Source organism: Lethenteron reissneri, chromosome 20, assembly GCF_015708825.2.
Source record: "Lethenteron reissneri isolate LAM-NWPU_2019-01 chromosome 20, ASM1570882v1, whole genome shotgun sequence".
Classification (NCBI taxonomy): Eukaryota; Metazoa; Chordata; class Hyperoartia; order Petromyzontiformes; family Petromyzontidae; genus Lethenteron; species Lethenteron reissneri.
In genome coordinates this window covers 5,138,048-5,158,821 of record NC_083798.1, presented here as the reverse complement: position 1 = coordinate 5,158,821, position 20,774 = coordinate 5,138,048, and the positions used below count along the sequence as shown (strand labels likewise).

General features: G+C 40.3%; 1 protein-coding gene across 1 annotated transcript in view; it reads left to right on the top strand.

The window, feature by feature from the left end:
• THSD7A (thrombospondin type 1 domain containing 7A) overlaps nucleotides 1-20,774 on the top strand; it is a 329,681-nt gene that overhangs the window by 209,623 nt on the left and 99,284 nt on the right. The window contains 3 exon segments of the mRNA XM_061554639.1: nucleotides 7,337-7,528; nucleotides 12,455-12,474; nucleotides 12,476-12,702. Of these exon segments, the coding sequence (XP_061410623.1) occupies nucleotides 7,337-7,528; nucleotides 12,455-12,474; nucleotides 12,476-12,702 (439 nt within the window).

Below are 20,774 nucleotides of genomic sequence, written 5' to 3'. Positions count from 1 at the left end.
CTCAAATGAGTACATATGCACGCATTTAATTATTTATGAAATATGACTGTGCTCATGCTCTGCAGAACGCCGTGGGTTCATGTCGGGTGGAAATAAAAAAAAACCCGAAAACTAATTGGCTACGGTGCCTTTTTCTCATTGCCATTTGATGAAATGAATTTGGCTTACTATTTAATAAATTGTTTGCCCAGCAGTTAAACACATTATAAAATGTATAGACGAAAATGCCATGAGCTATGCACGACTCTTTGCTCGAGTTTTAGGTAATAATCCACATTTTCTTCAATTCCAAAGTAAAAAAAAACAGAAAGGAAGAAACTAATTTCCCTCCTGCTCAGCTCGTAAACATAATTTTTTTGGGGCAAGATGAATTTTGCAAACAAAATATCCACAAGGGAATCTTGACATCACCTCCCTCTTCACTTCTATGGCAGGCTATGTTTATGAGGCTGCCGAATTTAAAGTACATTTCCTTTTGACGCAAATGCCCTTTTTCTCCATAAAAGATTCCACTTAATACTCAATATTTCATTTGTATGTTGTTAGCATCAAGAAAAAAAGAGGATCATAAGCCCAATGGGCACATCAACACAGTTGCAAACTGGTAAACGTCTGCTATGCTTTGCATCATAAGAGCGATCTTCAAAGTGACCTATTAAGATAATATAGCCATCGAGACGAAAGTCTACACCGTAAGTTGTTAATTTTAGTGTGTTGTGTTGCACAGCGTCATGTTTAGCAAAGCTTTTTTACAATGACCCATCTTTGACTACCCTGGTGAATCTATGTTCCACACATTTTATGATATACCCACTACAATGTTTCAGTAAATCATTCGTGTCGAAGTGTGTCTATATGCTGCTATTTTTTCCGCATTAAAAGAAACAATAAATGTGGTACGTCCCTCAGGGTATACAGTGTATGTTTTAGTTTTAAGTTTATGTGTATTAGTTTAGGACAAATGTTGCAAAATACAGTGTCGAACAATTGAGAAAAGAGTATCTTTAATGAAATCTCAAAAGAGAAGAATGCAAAAGCTTGAGTGTCTACCTTGCGTTCCGTTTACTCAAATGTGCCCTTGCAATGGGCAAAAAATCCAATTACATTATTTTGATTGTTCTCTGAAGGCAACACCTAAAATAACTTTCCTCGTAATTTGTGTTCTTGATTCGACAGCTGCTCACCTGCATTTTTTGCAAGCAAACATCATAGCCACTGCTGAGATGACAAAACAAAAATCCTCAGGGAAAATAGAAAATAGACCTTTTTAAATCCTTTATATTAAGTTCACTTGCTTGCGCGCTTACGACCGTGCAAATCTTTCGGTCGTTTTTTAACCCACTTCCCGTGATCCAATCGAGCTGACATTTTGCACACAGACTCGTTGTGCGTGACAATTTATTTTCGTGAAATATTTTTCAAAATTTTTACACTTTTTAGGAAAAAATAAATTATATTTAATTACCAATTGCTTAATGGTGGCAGGCAATCATCTGACCCATAGGTGGCAGCCATCTCAAGCCAGAGGACGAGAGGACTCTAGCCGCCACGCATATAAAGGATTTATAGTGAAAAACTTTGTTTTTACGGGTTAATTTTTCCCTCTGTAAGTGCTTCTCCACAAGTAGTTTATCGTGAAATCTGTCCTCTCACAAGGCATGAATATTTTACAAGGCAGGCGGTTTTTGGACATTTTTAAACATTCTTTTCACTTCGTGTCTTATCATTCCATTTTAAACATTGTAAATTATTAGCCACTTCTTTTTGTTTTACACAAACATGCCATTTTATGTGGCAAAGAGTCTCTCGTTAGACTGGACTTCACTTGTGCCTGTGTTACACATTCTTTGCAAATATTTTACATGTACAACAACTTAAATACATTACTTTACTTCGAAATTTTTTTATGATATGTAGCTCACCCTCACATTAGATTCTCAAGTGTTTTTGTATGATTGTGACAGGTCGATACGTTCACAAATATCAGTTGCAATGGAGCTGTAGTATAGCGAGAATTATCAGGTGTGATATAAAGAGTACATTTTACAAGTGTGTAAGGTGTTTTCTATGCATTCGTTTGCAAGTATTTATTGCATTCAGCCCCATGTGTTGGTATCGTTTTGTCTTAAGAAGATGTGTAAAGTGCACACATATATAGTTTCCTTAATGGTTAAATAAAATGACTGGGTTGTTGCATTTGTAACATGTTTTATTAAGAAATGAAAGTTGCTGTGAAACATTCCTGAACACATTTAAATAATCATGTAGAATCTATACACAAATTTTTGATATTCAAGTCAACTGAACTAAAGCCATGGCTTCAACTATTAAATCAAGTTTAAACATATATTCATTTCCAATTTAAGCCAAAATGTAACAGATACTATGGTTATTTGTTATTGGCCTACCTGGAATGGGCGGTACATTGAAGAAACTCTCTGGAAAAACATTAAAGTGAATATTATTTTGAACAATTTGATTTGATCTTAACAAATATGGCCCAATGCCTTGGGGGTCTTCATACACTGTGTCAGGCTACTGAGCCGGCATACCCTTGCAGTCCCAGGTTTAAGCCCTGGGGCATCAAAGTGAAAAATGAATGCTGCCACCTCTGCCCAGAAGGGGTTTCAAGTGATGTCAGCGCAGTCGGCAATGATTGCAACAACAAAACCTCTACAAATTTAAGATGCAAGTGCTTCAACGTGTGTCTTCTCAGAGAGTGCTAAATAGGCATGTGCTCACCATGGGAATTAATAGAATACATGTACTCATGTCAGCATCTAAGTGCGTTGATCAAGTGGCTGCGTTAGAACTGAATGTCCTTTTTCATATTTTACCTGCCATGGTATAGGGCTTGCGGATGCACATTGAGGCGTTACAATTTCATTTTCAATCAATTGGTATGTATATAGCACATTGTTAATTAGGGGGAAAATTGTGTGAATTCTATTAAAATAATAAATATAAGTTTGGAAAAAAGTCTTCCAAATCATTTTCAAGGAGAAAGTCATTTCTGAAATGTTAATGCCGAATAAAAGTGGTCTGTCTGGGCAGCCATGCAGTGTTGAAGGTGTGGAGTGTGACCCACACATTAGTATTGGCCAAGCATCTTTGAGAAGAGCTACTGCCTCTGGGCAGCTTCATTACTCTTCCACTTGTGCACAGGGATGTCTGAGTCTAATATATGGCCGAAGGGAATGCTCTTTACGGTCTGACATCATCCCTGTAATGGGAGAAAAGCTTTTTTTTTTACATTGTCACCAATGTCATGAACGTAAACATATCGTACTCGTATATTGATATAGATGTAAGCCTTAGTATCACCTTTCCAGATAATTTATTTTAAAACTTGGCTCAAATGGTATTTTGTTTTTGTTACTTGTCCTGTTCAGACAAATATATATATATATTTCAACCTAGAACACCAATAACCGACAGTTTAGCAGACGTACATGGTACTGAAAATCAACTAAAATACTTTCTTCGTGTGTTCTGAAATGCCATTGAAATGCCATTGAAGTAACCTTCAATGGCATTTGGATGTTAACGTGCCCTGAAGCAGGCCCCACGAACTCGGCTCTGCAGAATCCCGGGTGCATGTCTTGTCTTCTTACATTGTTATTGAATTCCATGTTGCCCAGCACTGGAAGCATCCGTTCTGTCTTAATAAGTGCTTTTATCATTATAACTTCGACCCCCCTCTTGGCCATGTTACATCGCATTTAGTTGCACATCAATTTGTATGTATTATATATATATTTTTAAACTTAATTAGCTGTTCCAAATATATATGTATATTCTTAAATGTACTATTACAAAGCATTTCAATGCAGTTGGTTTTGCATTTTTAAAGTGGCACTACCATTCAAACAACTTCCAGAAATCCATTTATCGTTGTAACACTTCATTTGAAATTCAATATTATTCACCATTTACAGCTGTCTTGCTATTATGTAATGTTACAAAACGTTGTTATACACTACTAATACAGCTCATTGTATACAAAACAGCACTGTAATTTTCTCATGGCAATTTAAATAAACGTTGAGAATTTGAATTGCAATTACATGCATTGAATTGCAAACTTTGTGTTGATCACACTCACAAGACAACTTGGGAACTATGTATATTTTCATCTGCCTTAATCTTAAAAAAAAATAATTTTGGCAAAAGCTGAACTCAGGCCTTTTGCTTGCATGCTCTCACTGCATTCAATTTATATTCCACCCACTCTTCTTTCTCCCGCATGCTATCTTAAACCTTGCCTGTTCGTAAAACTGGCTTGGAAAGAGACATTGCCCGAAAGCCCGGACCCTGAGCCAGATCTAAATTCCAATTTTGGAAGGCCTAGTGATGGCCAAGTGAAGCCTGGATTTTAGCAGGCTGGGTAGGTGGCTGCGTTTGACATGTATGGAATTGATGGGGAATAGTCAGTGGCAGTGCTTGCATTACCAGAATCACGCTTTACAATTTCGGATAAATCCATACTGTGGCTCTATTGTGCTGCCTTGTAATATGTAAAATTCAAATCAGAGGGTAGTGATGGATATGCATATTTTAGAGGTATTGAATCACTTATTTAGGTTACCTTTCATCTACTTTATTTATCTGTAGAATATCTCCCAATCTGTACTCAACGTAGCTAATTATATATATACAGCTCAATATTACACTTAATGAGAACAAATTGTCATCTATGTTGCATTTTAATGATGAATAAATTATTAAAAGGCCACTAAATCTATGCAAATTGCATGTAAATATAGCTTTCTCTTTGCCATATCGTGATCCAGACACAAATAGTCTTGGCCCGAATAGACATTTAATCACATCCGCAAAATAAATTAAAGCAATTCTAGTCCTCTATAATTACTGTGGAGTCTTAAGGGACATCTAAGAAAGTATATACGGTACATTTTGATATAACATGGCGCTCTTTAGAAGTATCCGTTTCCAATTTTTTTTTATAATTGGTTCGCTTAGGAGTTGGTGGAGGTGGAGTCAGCCAATTAAAGCATTAAATGGTGAAAATGGGTCTTAATTAGTCGAGACATAAAGTTCTTATAGGTCTGCACTCGACTAACAGGTGGCTCGAATGTTACGATACTGCAAGTTATTTAATGATAAAATGGGGTAAAATGTTATGCTAAAACACACTTTCGTAAAAAAAAAATGTAAGCATTATTTCAGTTTCATTTTTGGATTCTGCAAATTTGCAGCACATGGCCCTGTGACAGCAATTTTACAATTCGGATATACAGGCGTTCCTCGCATAAAAAATAGCGCGCAAGTCGAATCTCGCCGTATGAGCATATTTTCCCGAGTTATAAGGGGGGTGGGGGGGGGGGTACCGAATAAAAATTAAGTATCATTTCATAATTTTAGTCCTAATTTACAAAATCCGCGTGATTATAATACTTAATAATACATGCTAACATTAAGAAAAAAAATTCATAAGTAGTTTAATGACAAATAATAATTGAAATTAATTAGACTACTTCCTACAAAGATTACTTCATGTGGAGTAACTTCAGAGCTTCTTAAATGCTTCCACGTGGTGCAGAGTCCATGACACTGTGACGTCATCAGATGAAGGTTTGGTTAACCGACGAAAAATAATTTCTGCACTTCGAATCTTTATCATTGAATTTTTTTTGTTTAGAAACATTTAAATTTCGATTTAAAGCTTTCGTGACTGCAGGGATTCATCTTCTTGGTTCTTTCGGTAAAGTCACGTAGAAGGGAAGTAATAAAATAATAAAAATAAAACATAATACTTCCCTTCTACGTGACTTTACCGAAAGAACCAAGAAGATAGAAACATTTAATTACGCATTTTTTTGTTTGTTTCGCGCGTACCTCTGAAATGCATAGCGTTGTGAAGTATGTCCCCAAAAGACGAATCGTGTCACTGCGAATTCACGCTATGGGGGGAGGAGGGCATTACGCTGAGGGACGCCTGTACACGGTAATTAATTTACAGATACCCCACTAAAATCTCCGATTAGCACGGTTGGCTACGTATGGTGTGAACATATATAGTTCAGATTGTAAATGTTGTGGCTTTGCTCTCCAACACACTGGTGTCCTGTACTAGTAACGAATTGGCACGTTCTGTTTACGTGACAAACCTTACTTATTGGCTGTGGCGGGTGGTTGCGGGTTTAACGACACATCCATATATTTACGCAATCTAACCCAAGAAAACCTGTATTATGGATGATATTGGTCGCGAAAGCCTACGTGTTAAACTTTCAACTATCATGTATTTGATTGGTGGATGATAAATATTATAGAAAATATCAATTGATATCAAAGCCTCTACATGTCCCCCACCAATCTCACTACAGTCGTTAAATATTTCAACACCCTGCTCTGTAAGATAGGGAGCCATCGCTCTCACAATATTTAATCATCTGTTGAGAAAACATTAAAATTGTTGGGGTATCTATAAATGGATCGCCTTGTAGAGTGTGCGCGTGTGTGTGTGCAGGTGGAGCGGTGGCACAGTAGTGAGTTGACCTGGCGACCAGACTTTGATTCCCAGCCACAGCTAGCATCAGTGGTGAAACACATTCCTGCGGAGTGAGCTGGTAGGAACGTTGGGTTGCTCGGTCAATGGTCAGAGTCAACGGCAGCGTGGTGTATTCCGCAAATATGCCCGACTGTGAGGGCGGGCACAAGCCGGCGTGAGTAGGTTAAACGTTGAGTTGTATAAGGGCACCACGGGGTGACCAGCCCCTCCCCACCCAGCCCCACCCGTCCCACCCCCCACCCAGCCCCACCCTCACCACCCCCCACCCAGCCCCACCCTCACCATCCAGCCCCTCCCCACCCAGCCCCTCCCCACCCAGCCCCTCCCCACCCTCCCCTCCCCACCCAGCCCCTCCCTCCCTCCCCACCCAGCCCCTCCCTGCACGACGGATGGACGGACGGACACAATAATCCCCAGTGGGCTGGTGGAACCAGGAGGTTCCTGCCATTATGATTTTTGAACTCCTCCTGGGTCCTACCTCTACCAACCCACACTGACCAGCGTTGGGAAGTTGGTCCAACAGCTCCCGTGACTGACACGGCATGCGGAGTCTTTCAATCAGTGGTTGATTGGCAAAGGGATGCAATGTCACAAACTACATCGTCTTGAGTTAAAGCTGTGTGCAATGGCTTGCATGCACTGTATGTATGCTGACCTTCTTTCGCACCGCACGTAGCCAACAGTGCTCATCGGAGGTGCGGACACTTTCATCCCCGTTGGCTTTGGTGCGTGCATCACGAGCTTTAACGTTTGAAGAAATCACCAGAGTTCGTATCGTCGGTGTGTTTGGACTTTGCTCAGGCACAGAAGCAGGGCCGGAGCTGTGCGGAGACCCGGGTTTCCCCACACAGCTGTCGTGCCTGGTGCCCTGCCCCAGCGACTGCGTGCTGAGCGAGTGGACGACGTGGTCGCCCTGCTCGCACACCTGCTCGAGCAAGAACGCGGAGGGCAAGCAGTCCCGCACGCGCTCCATCCTCGCCTTCTCCGGAGACGGTGTGTCGTGTTAACGCGGCTGCAATCGGCGCGACTTGGCCGTGCACACGCCGCTATTTTTTTTTTCTAATTTAGAGCAAAAAGGAGCAGCTCTCGGATTCAATATATCATTTCAGTGAGGGTTTGAAAGCAGAGACAAGGTGATGTGTGCATCACTAAGGCCCTCAAGTAATCATGTGCTTGTGCTTTTAGGGAAAAAACTCCCAAAACCCCAGTGCACTTGACGTACCGTTTTATTGTGTCACTGTTAACAGGGCATTTGGGTCAATCTAAAATGGGGGGCTGACTTTGATGCATCAAGTGCACACGGGGATAATGCATTTCTCTGCAATGATACTGGTGGGGAAAGAAGAAAAATTGTCCTTTTTTCAAACATTGCTCTTTATTTCATGAAAAAATAAGTTGTTAGCCTACACAGCAAAACATGTTTTTAAGTGTCAAACCCCAGCGCTCTGCCCTCTGTTCAATAATAAGTGCGAAAACGGTTCTTCAAACAGCTATCCCTGTGGGCAGAGTGGCTGACACACATTGGGACAATAATGAATACTTACAAAGACGTCACAAATGAAGTGTCGATTTATTGGAGGACAAGACGGTTGGTTATGCGCTAATGAGCTGCACCCAATGCAGGACTAGAGCACACAACTGTGAAAAATATTATTTATTACCTAAGAACCTTTAAATTGCATATGTGATCCTGTCTGTCTAAATATACGTGCATTAAATATCCATGCGTTTTATTATGGATATACATGAGTGTGTTGTTAAATGTAAAACAGTTTATAGTTTTTTTTTAAAGAACATATGGAAATGCTCATAGTAGATGGTATTCAATGTAATTCTTAGAGTGAATACATTTTGTATCCATGCTGTTGTTGCAGTACATATACTATCATGAAGGCACTACGTTTCAATGCCAGTTATAGTCTTCCAGTAAGGGGCGATATTTTACGTGTTTTTAACAAATCAAGTAATTTGTGGGCAAATTAAAAATGTTGAGATTTTTTTTGTTATGTATGTTTTTCTATTCTTACATCTATTGATATTCTAAGTTTAAATTATTATAAAGCGATATACATCAATTTTCTGTGCATTTCTGGATAAAAGCCTCGGCACACAATGCTAGTTGGGGCGCTGTTTGACCATATTTCACCTTCCTCGTCAGTGCAGACTCATAAAAGGGGCCCAGGACCAGTTCAGATGTCAATCATTCAACTCATCTCACTGGGTGCAGAGACCACTGTGTTACTCTTCTCCCCACACACAGAGCAAATATTTGTTCATTTGTATCTGTTGAGGCACTTCGATAAATTAGAATCCGAAGTATTTTTTTCCCTTTTAGACACCACTTTGTAATGTGACATGACAATCGTACAATTGCTCTGCTGTTATTTAAAACTCTCATTGTAAATGTTACATTTGGAGAGATGTGTCCTTTAATTGTCATGGCCACAGGACGCGATTTCTCATGCTCTTTGTCAACAGATACCAATTTGAAAATAATGTCATGCTTTGTCCTGTCTCGCTGAGCCATTAAAATGTGCACAGGTGACTTCTTTTGTTGGGGAATGCAGCGTGATTGTTTGTGGGTTCATAAATAGCAATACCTCTCATTGAATGACTTGGCTATTGTGCTGTGGTATCAAGACTAAATATGTATCAATTGCTGTAGGGATCATATATGCCTCTCCAATATGCTTCATAACAACTAAACCCCGCACCCAGGGCCATATTTTTGCACTAATGACATTTAAAAAATCTAAACAGGATATGATGCTGGAAACAAAACCATGTTGCAAAGGAACATTTTACACGTAACACAAGATGAAATGAAAATTTACTCTCGATTTTGTTTTGTTGATTATTTTGTCTATAATAATAACAATAACAACAATCCCCATGACCAACATGGAGTGGGGAGGTTTTCATCAAGCAGAATATTAATAAAGGGAAATAAATGAAATCACACAGAATGCACCAGATCTTGTATGTTGTCAGAAGCAGGATTGAGCCTGGATAGTGCTTGTGTGGGACACTACTGTACATACCAAGTGATATAGGCTGCAAGGCTATGTTGTGGGTAGCAGATGGCAGTGCATTAACTTCAATTATTTTTCATAATTTTGGATTAATACGTAGGCTTTCGCGACCAATATCATCCATAATAGAAGTTTTTTTGGGTTAGATCGCATAACTATATACATGTGTCGTTAAAACCCGCCACCACCCGACACAGCCAACTAGTAAGGGTTGTCACGTAAACAGAACTTGCCAATTTGTCACGAGAACAGCACTAGTGTATAGTGAAGTGTATAGTAGTGTAGTGTATAGTGTAGTGAACTAGTACAGCACACTGGTGTGTTGGAAAGCCAAGCCACAACATTTACAATCTGAGTACGACGTTTCACCAGTAATTACAACTAGCTTAATCAGGCGACAGCCAGATTTGTGGAGAAGTCTGTTTCGTTCCTGATATCGAGGCGTAGATGTGGTGACCACGCTTCTGCGCTCTTGCGCAAAGTGGGGGGTGGGGAGTACTGAGTGAACGCACATTATGCATGTGCATTATGCGAGCCCTTTGATCTTGTCCTTCCTGTCTATTGTGTGTATTAAAATAGCCGTACCAACGAAATAGTAAAATAACACACAGTGTTTACCGAAAGAAAATACATACTGACACCTATCTGAATGCAGTCACACCATCACCCTGCACAGAAAGCTGCTCTTATCAAGCTAAGAAAGTGTCAGATGGTGACATTCTGAGAAGTGAAATTCAATATGTTAAAGAAGCGCTGCAAATGAACGATTACAATGATGCACAAATCAACAGAGCATTTAATGCCGGAACCAAATCAAATAACAGGAGCATTGAAACTGACCCAGTAATTTAAACGATCAAAATACCGTACATTGCGGAAGTAACTGATAAACTAGCCAGCTGTTTGGAAAAATAAAACATCCGAGTCAGATTTGGCATGGTAGATAAAATACAGAAATTAATATCTGGTAAAAAAACATGTAATGCCGAAGCTATCAACAGAAGGTGTGTACAGGATTAACTGCACCTGCGGTAAATGTTATGTTGGGCAAACAGGACGAATGATCAGCACAAGACTAAAAGAACATCAGAGAAATATGAAATTCTCCCAAATACAACTGTCAGCAGTAGCAGAACACGCTTGCCAACAAGGACACTCAATTGATTTTGATAATGTTAAAGTTCTGTGCAAAACTAGCTACTACTGTCCAAGACTATTTAGAGAATTTATCGAAATGGAAAGAAAAAAATTACTTTAACCGTTCGGATAGCTACCGCCTTAGTGCTGCGTGGAAGCGAATCATCAAATAATACTTTATTTTAATGCATGCCTACAAAGCGCAGCTTACTTCAATAGGGATTACTGTTGGTACGACTATTTTAATACACACAATAGACAGGAAGGACAAGTTCAAAGGGCGCAAGAGCGCAGAAGTGTGGTCACCACATCGACGCGTCTATATAAGGAACGCGTTACACTTCTCCACAAATCTGGCTGTTGCCTGATGAAGCTGGTTGTAATTACTGGAGAAGCGTCGCACTCAGATTGTAAATGTTGTGGCTTGGCTCTCCAACACACCGGCGTGCTGTACTAGTATACTACACTATACACTACTATACACTAAACTATATACTACCATACACTACACTATACACTACTTTACAATACACTATACACTACTATACACTACACTATACACTACTATACACTACACTATACACTACACTATACACTACACTACACACTACACTACTATACACTACACTATACACTACACTACACACTACACTATACACTACTATACACTACACTATACACTACTATACAATACACTATACACTACTATACACTACACTATACACTACTATACACTACACTATACACTACACTACACACTACACTACTATACACTACACTATAGACTTCACTATACACTACACTACTATATACTACACTATACGCTAGTGCTGTACTAGTGACGAATTGGCCACGTTCTGTTTACGTGACAACCCTTACTAGTTGGCTGTGTCGAGTGGTGGCGGGTTTTAACGGCACATTTATATATTTATGCGATCTAACCCAAAAAACCTTTATTATGGATCATTTTTGATACTGGCAAAATGGTCCCATGGATATAACTTCAATTATATTACATATTTCTCAAGTACATGGAAAAAGACTAGTAAGTCTAATGTGTTTGTGCTGAAACTTGAATTTAGGCATGAAATATTTTGCATTGTTGATGTGCCATGTACAATTACAGTATGTGCTTACTACTTTCTCACGGAACATCTGCTATAACTTCTAATACTTGTATTAAAGCACCTCTTTAAACAGGTTATATAATTGCCTAAATAGTCACCTTGGGGTACGCGTTTTGTACACCTGCTCGACTTGACAGCTGTAGGTGTCATCTGCAAATTAAGTATAATTCATTTGATGTACTGAACAATTTTCATATCGCATCCAGGTTCATTGGAAGTAAATACTAATGCACACAACATTTGCACAATTAATATGAGTGCTATCAGATACTTATTTAAAAAAAACATTCACATGTAAAACAGCTCATATGCTAAGTGCCTTACGATGCATTCCAAAATAATTCAAATGAAAATATACATAAGCCTCATGGACAGATTTACTAATTAGCCCCCATAAAAAAGGCACATTTGCATTCGTGGCTTTTAAGCAAATGAAAGCATTAGCATTGATCGTTTTAAAAAAATGTGATGCGCGTCACCAATAGAGCACATTTGCTCGATGCTGCAGGCATCAACCTGACGCTTGAAAGCGCGTAGAGGTTGTTATTGACACCGGGTTTTTTTGGGTTTCCAGCTTAATTTTGTTTATTTTAACGACCGCCGATTTTCAAAACACACCGCAGGCGGACAGGACTGCCCTGGCGAGGCCTGGCCTCCAGGAGTGGCGACCGTGCAACGAGCACGCCTGCACCGTTTACCACTGGCAGGCGGGGCCCTGGGGACCCTGCGCCGAGGAACCCAGCCTCGGGGTGCAGCAGAACGCAACGGAGGGGGCGGCCGCATCGACTGGAGAAACGGCCTGCGCTCCTGGCGTGCAGACGCGCAAGGTCATATGCGTTCGCATCAACGTGGGGCAAGTCAGCGCCAAGAAGTGAGCCCGCAGCTATCGATGGGGTGGGGAATGGGTAGGGGGGGGAAATCTCATTCTGAGCAGAACCCGTGACTTACGTTACATTTAGGTTTGCAGCATCTTGAATGCACACACACACACACACCGTCTTTCTGCCTCGCACGCGGAAACGCGAATTCCATCTGTGTATCTGTAATGCGTTCAAATATATAATTGAGTAAGTATGTGTGCAAAGAATATTAAATATTATTATTTGGTATTTAGAGCTTATTTATTCATTATATTCATTGAAAACATCTGACAACAAAAAAAAATACCACGAGATGAAATATAGAATATCAACTGTTGAAAGTATACATTCCCACATTACTGAAATTCGATTTCTGATGCAGCCCGACCTCCGGAACCCGACAAAGAAACACCAAACTCAAACACACACGCATGGTCTGGGGGTATGATGTGAATGTTCAGTGACACCTTACATCCCGCCCTGCACAGTGACGTCAGTTTTAAAATTTCTAGATCCCGATCACCAGAAATTCCTGCGGTTCCAATACCGTGAGAGTCTTTCAATGATGTTAGCGCTGGCAGACTTCCCATTTAAAATTGTGCCCAAGCAATCAATGCTCGACACATTCTTCAACATCAGTTGGCAGGTGCTCAGGAAGCCAATCGCTGAAGGAAACGTCCTACAGGGCTCGCAAATTCAAGTGCCCTGGATCCTGCTATGGTTGCTTATCCCAGCTTTTGTTCAGACTATGATACATCTCTGAGGACGTACTATGCCTACGGATGATGTTTTCCCTGCATGGTTGTTAGACCCAGGATTCTGAAATGTGTACAGCACTGTCGACAAAAGAGAGCGCTTAGAGGGAAGGAGCATGCCTCACAACACGGAGAACAGAGGCTGGAGTCGGTTTGGCCGCAGGTGCAAAGCTCAGATGGCTCATTTTACGTGGCAAAAATGGGTGCAAAAATACAGGAAAACAGCAGGTACCAAATTGATTCCAAGCAGCCGCACAGCATCACCCGAGTCAGACAGCTACAAGTCAGGAGGCCAAACACCATCTACCTCTGCTAGCGCAAGGTCAGTCGCCTTCGACAGAGGGGGGCTTCACTTACCCCGAGTTCCCTCACAGTCTACTTATGCATCTTGAGTAGGTGTATCATTCATGAGAGATGGATGGGCATTAACTAGGGGACCATTTGACGATGACTATGAGTGGTCGGGTGAGTCACCCTCTCAAGAGGGGGATTCACAGGGCAATTATTACGATTCCGAGGCTGAGGAGGAGCCAAAATAATTGACGAGGGCCCAAGTCGATCACTTACAGACATACCTAGGTAAAAGGCCCAGCAATTTGAGGCTTTGATCTGAGGCAACAATTATGGACGAGAGAAAGATAAATTATGGCCCAGAGGATGCTAACAGAATCTCATCTCTGTGTGATTCACGTTTCATGTTTAAGAAAGGGATATTTAAAAAGTCCAAGGGGAAGGCTCATAAAAGAGCAATATGAAAATTATCTTCCAGTTTTTCTTCTTCTTGAACTCTGAATTCATCAAGGGCTAGAAGGTCACCAAGGGAAGGTGGTGAATGTTGATCTAGTGATGATTTAGGGACAGGATCCCAATAGATATTTTTTTTCTCATGGAGACATCACATGGTACACAAAATGGGTATACATGATCCTCCTGATTACAACTACACTGACGGACGCTTGTGTTGCTTCCGAAACGTCGTGATTTAATTAATTTATTATTATTTTATTATTTTATTTTATACCGACGTGACTTCACCGAAAGAACCAGAGAGTATGGATAATTGCAGTCACGAAAACTTCAGATCTAGATTGGAGGGGGGAATTAAGAAGGAATCTGAGAATTTGAAGAAGGTGATCAAAGAGACGAAAAATAGAGATAAGGGTAACATGCTCATGAGCTTGTGTCCTCAAAGTCAAAATCTGCACCTTTTCGTGGGTGTTTGATGGAGACGCTTAGAGGGAGGCGTCACAGTTGCTTCCCGAGGTTTGCTGATATCACCAACAAATTCAATGTACTCCCTTCCTTTTGGTCTGTCACGAGTTCACACCAGCCTCTCCAAAAGTTCTGATTCATTTGGTGACAAACCTCAGGGGAAGGAAAGTCCACATAGAACCGTACATGGATTATCTGCTGATGAGGGGTTCACCTAGGAAACACCTCAAGCGGGTAGTTTCCATAGTTATACCTGAATCATTAAGACCATTGTTTCGTGGTCAAACTTCCGAGTTGTTCCCTGACATCTTTCCAGCAGTTGAAACAATTGGGAGAGGTTGTTTTACAGAGAGGTGGGGAAAGCATTTTTTTCTACTCGATAAAGTAGACAGGATCTGAAGGGTGGCGAGCTGCCTGCCGACCAACGGCATAGCATCTGTGAGGCCCTTTCCTGATCCTCCTCGACTTAATGGCAGCCACGGTGAAATCTGAGATTGAGGATCAGAGCTCTTCAACTGTATCTCCCCCAACAGTGGAATCCGACTATAGGCTTAATAACATCCTTTGTGATATTGTACAAAGAGTTCCTCTGTGGACCCGGCTTGGTAGGTCAGTGTGTGTCAAGGCTATGCCGGGCTCAGCGTAGGTTTTGTTTCTCACATCATTGCGGAGATTGTGATGATCGGGGTGTCACTGCACATGTGCATAATGCTCGCAGGGTTCAGTTAGGCCCAACTGGGGGGGGGAGGGGGGGTGAAGTTAATAAATTGATGAACATGTCGATGGCCACGTTCGGAAGGCAGGTTTTCAACGTGAGCGCTAAAGCGAGGCCTAATCTTCAGATTTAGCTTGGTGCAGTGTCTGTTATGGTGCCCTGGTCCCGGTTTTGCTTCACAGTGCTCAAGCGGATGATAGTGTCATAAAATGTGTTTATAAAAAATATGATCAAAATCAAACCGATGTTGTCGAAGAAAGTCTACGTTAGTTTGTGCTTTAGAAACGTTATTATTTGTAAGTGACATGCTTTCTTAATTTGAATATATAGAAGTATACCTATGTTTTAATAAAAAAAACGTTTATTTTTAATGTGTACTTAATACTTTCCAGGAAATCAAAACTAACGTAGAAAACATTAACCCCATGCTATACGTTACTATTGTCGTATGCGTGCAATGGTAGTGCAGGTGATGTTTATATTCTGTGTAGATATACTGAACTCATGCGCACATTATTGTTGTTATATTACAGTCAAATCATGTCTCCAAAGTATGGGATTGGTGTCAAATGTTCAGGTCAGCGAGGCATATAAATCCAAAGAGCACAATCTCACATGTATCGATTATATTCTACCATTACACTGTTAACACATGTGCTCTGAAGCTGCACAAGAACGCCGCGGAGTGATAGCTTTACCCCCTCCCCCCAGGGCTGTACCCTCATATATACTATCATTGCTAATCTGAGTGTGTGAATGCATTGAACGCTTACATTTAGGTACTGCTCGTGCACATGTGTTTTGATATTGTTTCCATTGTCGATAAGAAGCAGACTGTTAAATTACCTTCGCTTCACCAGCGGCAGGAGCCACGTGACCTATTGTGAAAAAAAAATGATTATATATAAGCTTGTTATATTTTTTATTTTGTTTTCAACCATCGTCTGTTATTACTTCATTTTCTGAGCATTGTCGTCTCCTGTTCCCAAGTGTGTTTAGATTATTCTGCAGATTAAAATGGAAGTTATTGTTTCCATTGTGATTTCGAATCTTGAGTGCAACAGCCTATATTGCCAAAAGTGAGGGGATGTAACTGGACAGTAACATTAAGTTGACAAATAACACGCTTTATAATCGATGCATATGTCTGCACACACGATAATACGTTTTTTTTGCAATAATCTTTAAATTAACTTCACAATTGCGATACGCATTTTGTGTGTATTTTTTTGTACGAACGTGTTCAATCGCGCAGTGGCTTTGTGTGGATATACTTCAGGTGTTGTAGGTACGGTGTGTGTATGTTGTTTACACATATAGGTTGTCTAGATATGTCCATTGCCTATGATCACATTTCCAGCATGGACCCGATGTCTTTAGATCTCAGAAGCCAAGTAGGTTTGAATCTGCTTCAGCTCTTTGATGGCCAACTACCGTACGTAACAGGTGTTCTAGGCTGCGGGGATGCTTTGATGCCACAAATTCCATTGCTCTACTGTACTACTATCCTCCCAGGCATGTTACTCCTCACCTTCACAAACCTGCACTTCGCCAACCACGAATGTGGTGAAGTATGGCTAAATAACCCCCCCCCCCTCCATGACTCGCTGGGGTTAATTATCAGTAGAAGGTCAAAGGACATGTCCTTGTCACGAGTGTCACTCCAAAAAACACTTGTGCTGCACTATATATAATGCATATTTGTAACATTCTATTTACATTGTGTACATATTTTCCTTACTCAAGAATGCACCATAGCTCTTTCAGCTCCTATCTCTTGTATCAACAAGCCTAAATGAATACCCTTAATTTTCTTATCTGAAATCATAATTGAAGAAACATTATTCATTGCATTAATTAAAATATCATGCAACCAGTTTTGAATGGCTGTTATCTTATGAATGTTTTGTACTGCGCTTTTAAAACAATCTTTGTTTCGTGCTCTGAAGGTATGCATATCAGCGCTAATTGTATTAACTGGAAAGCCTCATGTTCTGCTTTAAAGGCTGAAAAGTAATGAGGCAAAAGATTCTATGTGATAAATTAATAGAATTTACACCCACTGCAGCATGCGGTGGCCTCTTCCGATATTAAAACACCAATTCTGCGATGATTTCTATTGTAAGGGTGCATATATATGAGACTAATTATAATGGTTCGGAATTTTTGAGCTCTGGAAGCAAAAAGAAGGCTCCGACTCAAACCCTGCACATTGAACGCGCAGCATATTGCATGAAAAATGAGGCTGTCAGAGCACGTTAGTCTTCCTAGCTACTTTCATTTCATGCCATAAGACTCTTGTGGTCATTCGACTCCATAATGGAAATATCAGCAGAGCGGGTGGGGGGAAGGGTTGGTTTTGAAAAAATCCTCTGCTGAGGGGTGGTCAGGCTTTGTCGCTTGCAGGCTCGCTGGTGCAAACGTGATGCCATCCCCGAAGTGTTTATCAAGTTGATTGAGAGCTTTGCCAGCCGGAGACATACAGCACAGTCTTTAAGCAATATCCGTGATGAGATTCATTGGTCAACGTGGAATTACTTTTACCTGTGCGAGTTCCAATGTAAAATGTCCCAATGCTATTTAGGAAACACTTTCATCTTGCTAGGCAACGTTTGAATTGGTACAGAGCAGATAATTATGCATGATGAATCAAGAGCAAAACGTAATTTATTAGCTATTTCAAAGGAGAGGGGGAGGGGGAGTTCTATTATTAACAGATTCATCATTGTTTTGTAGATAAGAGGACTCCTTATAGGTGACCATGGGAGTGACATTAACAATTCAAATACATGGTTAAATTATATAAAACACTACAAAAGACACAGATGAAACAAACTATTAGAAAAAAACACAGCTGATCTTAATCAACTGGCTCAATAAGCCATATCTTAATAGGATTTCTTGTGCACATCAGAAAAGATGGAAAGTTTATAACCCATATCATTAAATACCAAAAAAAAATTACCCAGCCGATGTTACGCACTGGCAGCAATGCTACATTTCCCAGAATGATTACAGCCCCAGCAAGGCTTTTTAGCAACGTACACAAATCAGACAGGAGTAAATACAAGTAACCTTGGCTATTATTGCTAAACGTTGTTCACAAATTGACGATATAACAAGTCGTAGATATTGTAATTTTTTAACAGTTAGCATATCTGCTATGTGAAATATTCAAAACGTTTGTGCAGGAAGCCAAATAAAAGTGAAGAAGTGTTCAATCCCCACTCATGGCCAACACCATGTGACGATTATCTGAATCGGTCCTAGGCTGCCCGTCCCTCCCTAGGTCGACTCAGCCTCAAATGAGTACCTGGTGCGATGTGTAGTAAACATCACCACTCAGGAGACAAGTCGCCACGCATGCTGCTCTCAAACCACTCCCTCGTGCGCCGTGCCAGCCTTCATAGGTGCTCGCCAACAGCACTTGCTCCTACAGTATGTTAAGGCTATACGGAGATTTTTGTCTTTGTCATATATGCACACTTGTATAATAATAAGAATAATTTTAATTTATATATACGTGTGTGTGTGTTGGTTCCTGCTGAGATACAAACACAATTTGGCCACTGGGGAATCAGACGTGCTGTGAATGTTACTTTTCTTTTCAGGGAAATATCACTGGAAACAGGTTTTCTGGAAAATCCTTTCACCTTTTCACCAGCTGAATATATATTTTTTACTGCTCCATCAATAATGAGCCATTTGGGTAGTATTTAATATTGCATAAGCAAGTAAAATTTTCCTTTAATGTAAAGGGGAACAATACTATATATTATTGTTGTGGTTTGTGTGTGGCAGAAAACAAATATACACGAAATAGCGTAAGTTTTTTAAATAATCAGTTTCTCAAGTCTCACTTAGCTGTGCTCAAACATGCAGACGAAAATGCATATCCTCACCTACGGTGGATTATGGTCCGTGTGAGCTCATTCTCTAGTAGAATTTAAAAGCTCTTGAAAACGCGAGTATTCCCACACCTGATTTGCACCTGTGCAGTCTCTCAAGGGCTACTGCTGCTGCTGTTGTTATGTGTGAGCAGGTGTATGGAATGATTGTGGACACATATTTTGGAGGGTGTTCTTTTTATTGCTCAATTTAGTCTATCCTCACAAATCTTTTTTTTATGCTTCTGCAGGCATTACCAAAATATTGTCACGTACCAAAGCTTGTTTCTTATAACAGAATGGTGCTATTTTTTAAGTGCTATTTCAAATTGAGAAACTGTAAAGAACATGTGTTTCGTCAGATATGTATTTATAATAAGTATTCTCATAAAAAATGTGTTTTAAGATAAGTAGACATTGTTTTGGGATGGCCAATGATAATTTGCAATATAACATTTACTCACAACACTGGATTTGAATGGTTTTCAAACAGAGTTTGTTTTTTAACCACATTACCAAGGTAGTATCCCAATGGTCTGGCACAATATGATAATGCAAAACGTGCTTGTGATGAAATTGGTACAATACAGTGCCTTATTTTAGAGAAACGGAATGCTGACTGCATTGTCACAAGACAATATTGTGACACAGGGTGGGTTGGCAGGCAACTAAAGGCTCATATTGTTGTTTAATTTCCCAGAGGCCACCAGCATGATTAACGCAATAATGGCATTTGTTTGCACAGTCCCCAGCTGGAGTGTTTTAATTATATGGCCACGTAATGAAATTATACACATGGCTGTAGTCTATAATATAAGCAAAGGTAAGTACCGTAACATAAAATATTTACAAGTTTGGTAGTTTCGCCGGCTTAAAAATAAAGTCACCCTTTCCATAATGCAATTACATTGAGTGGTGTGCATCTGCATTGGGGGTTCTGAGGCAGTGTTCGCAAATACAAATTCCCATGGTTGGAACAAGTTGCTCCATATGACATTGAATGCCATACTCTTTGGTTCTTTCGGTAAAGTCAGGTAGGTATAAAATAAAATAAATCACGACGTTTCGGGCGCAACACAAGCGTCCGTCATCAGGTGGGAAAGCGTGATGACATCCCACCTGATGACGGACGCTTGTGTTGCGCCCGAAACGTCGTGATTTATTTTATTTTTTTATACCTACGTGACTTTATCGAAAGAACCAAAGAGCATGGATTCCGCCAGTCACGAAAGCTTGAAATCAAGATTGAATGCCATCTCCAGACTGAGTGGTACTTTATTTACACTCCTTGAAATAAAATTTAAAAATCCCCAACCCATCCATCTATGCAAATGGCCCATGCTCAGTGCACCTGTTAAGGGCTTCCATTATGACCTTGCCTCAACATCGCAGGTGTGACCTGGCTCGATAGTCACTGCACCCTCCACCACCTTCGGTGCTGCACCATGAAACAAGTGCTTGCCAGCAACAACTGATAAGCTTCATCCGATGAAGAGTTGGAATCAAACCGTCAA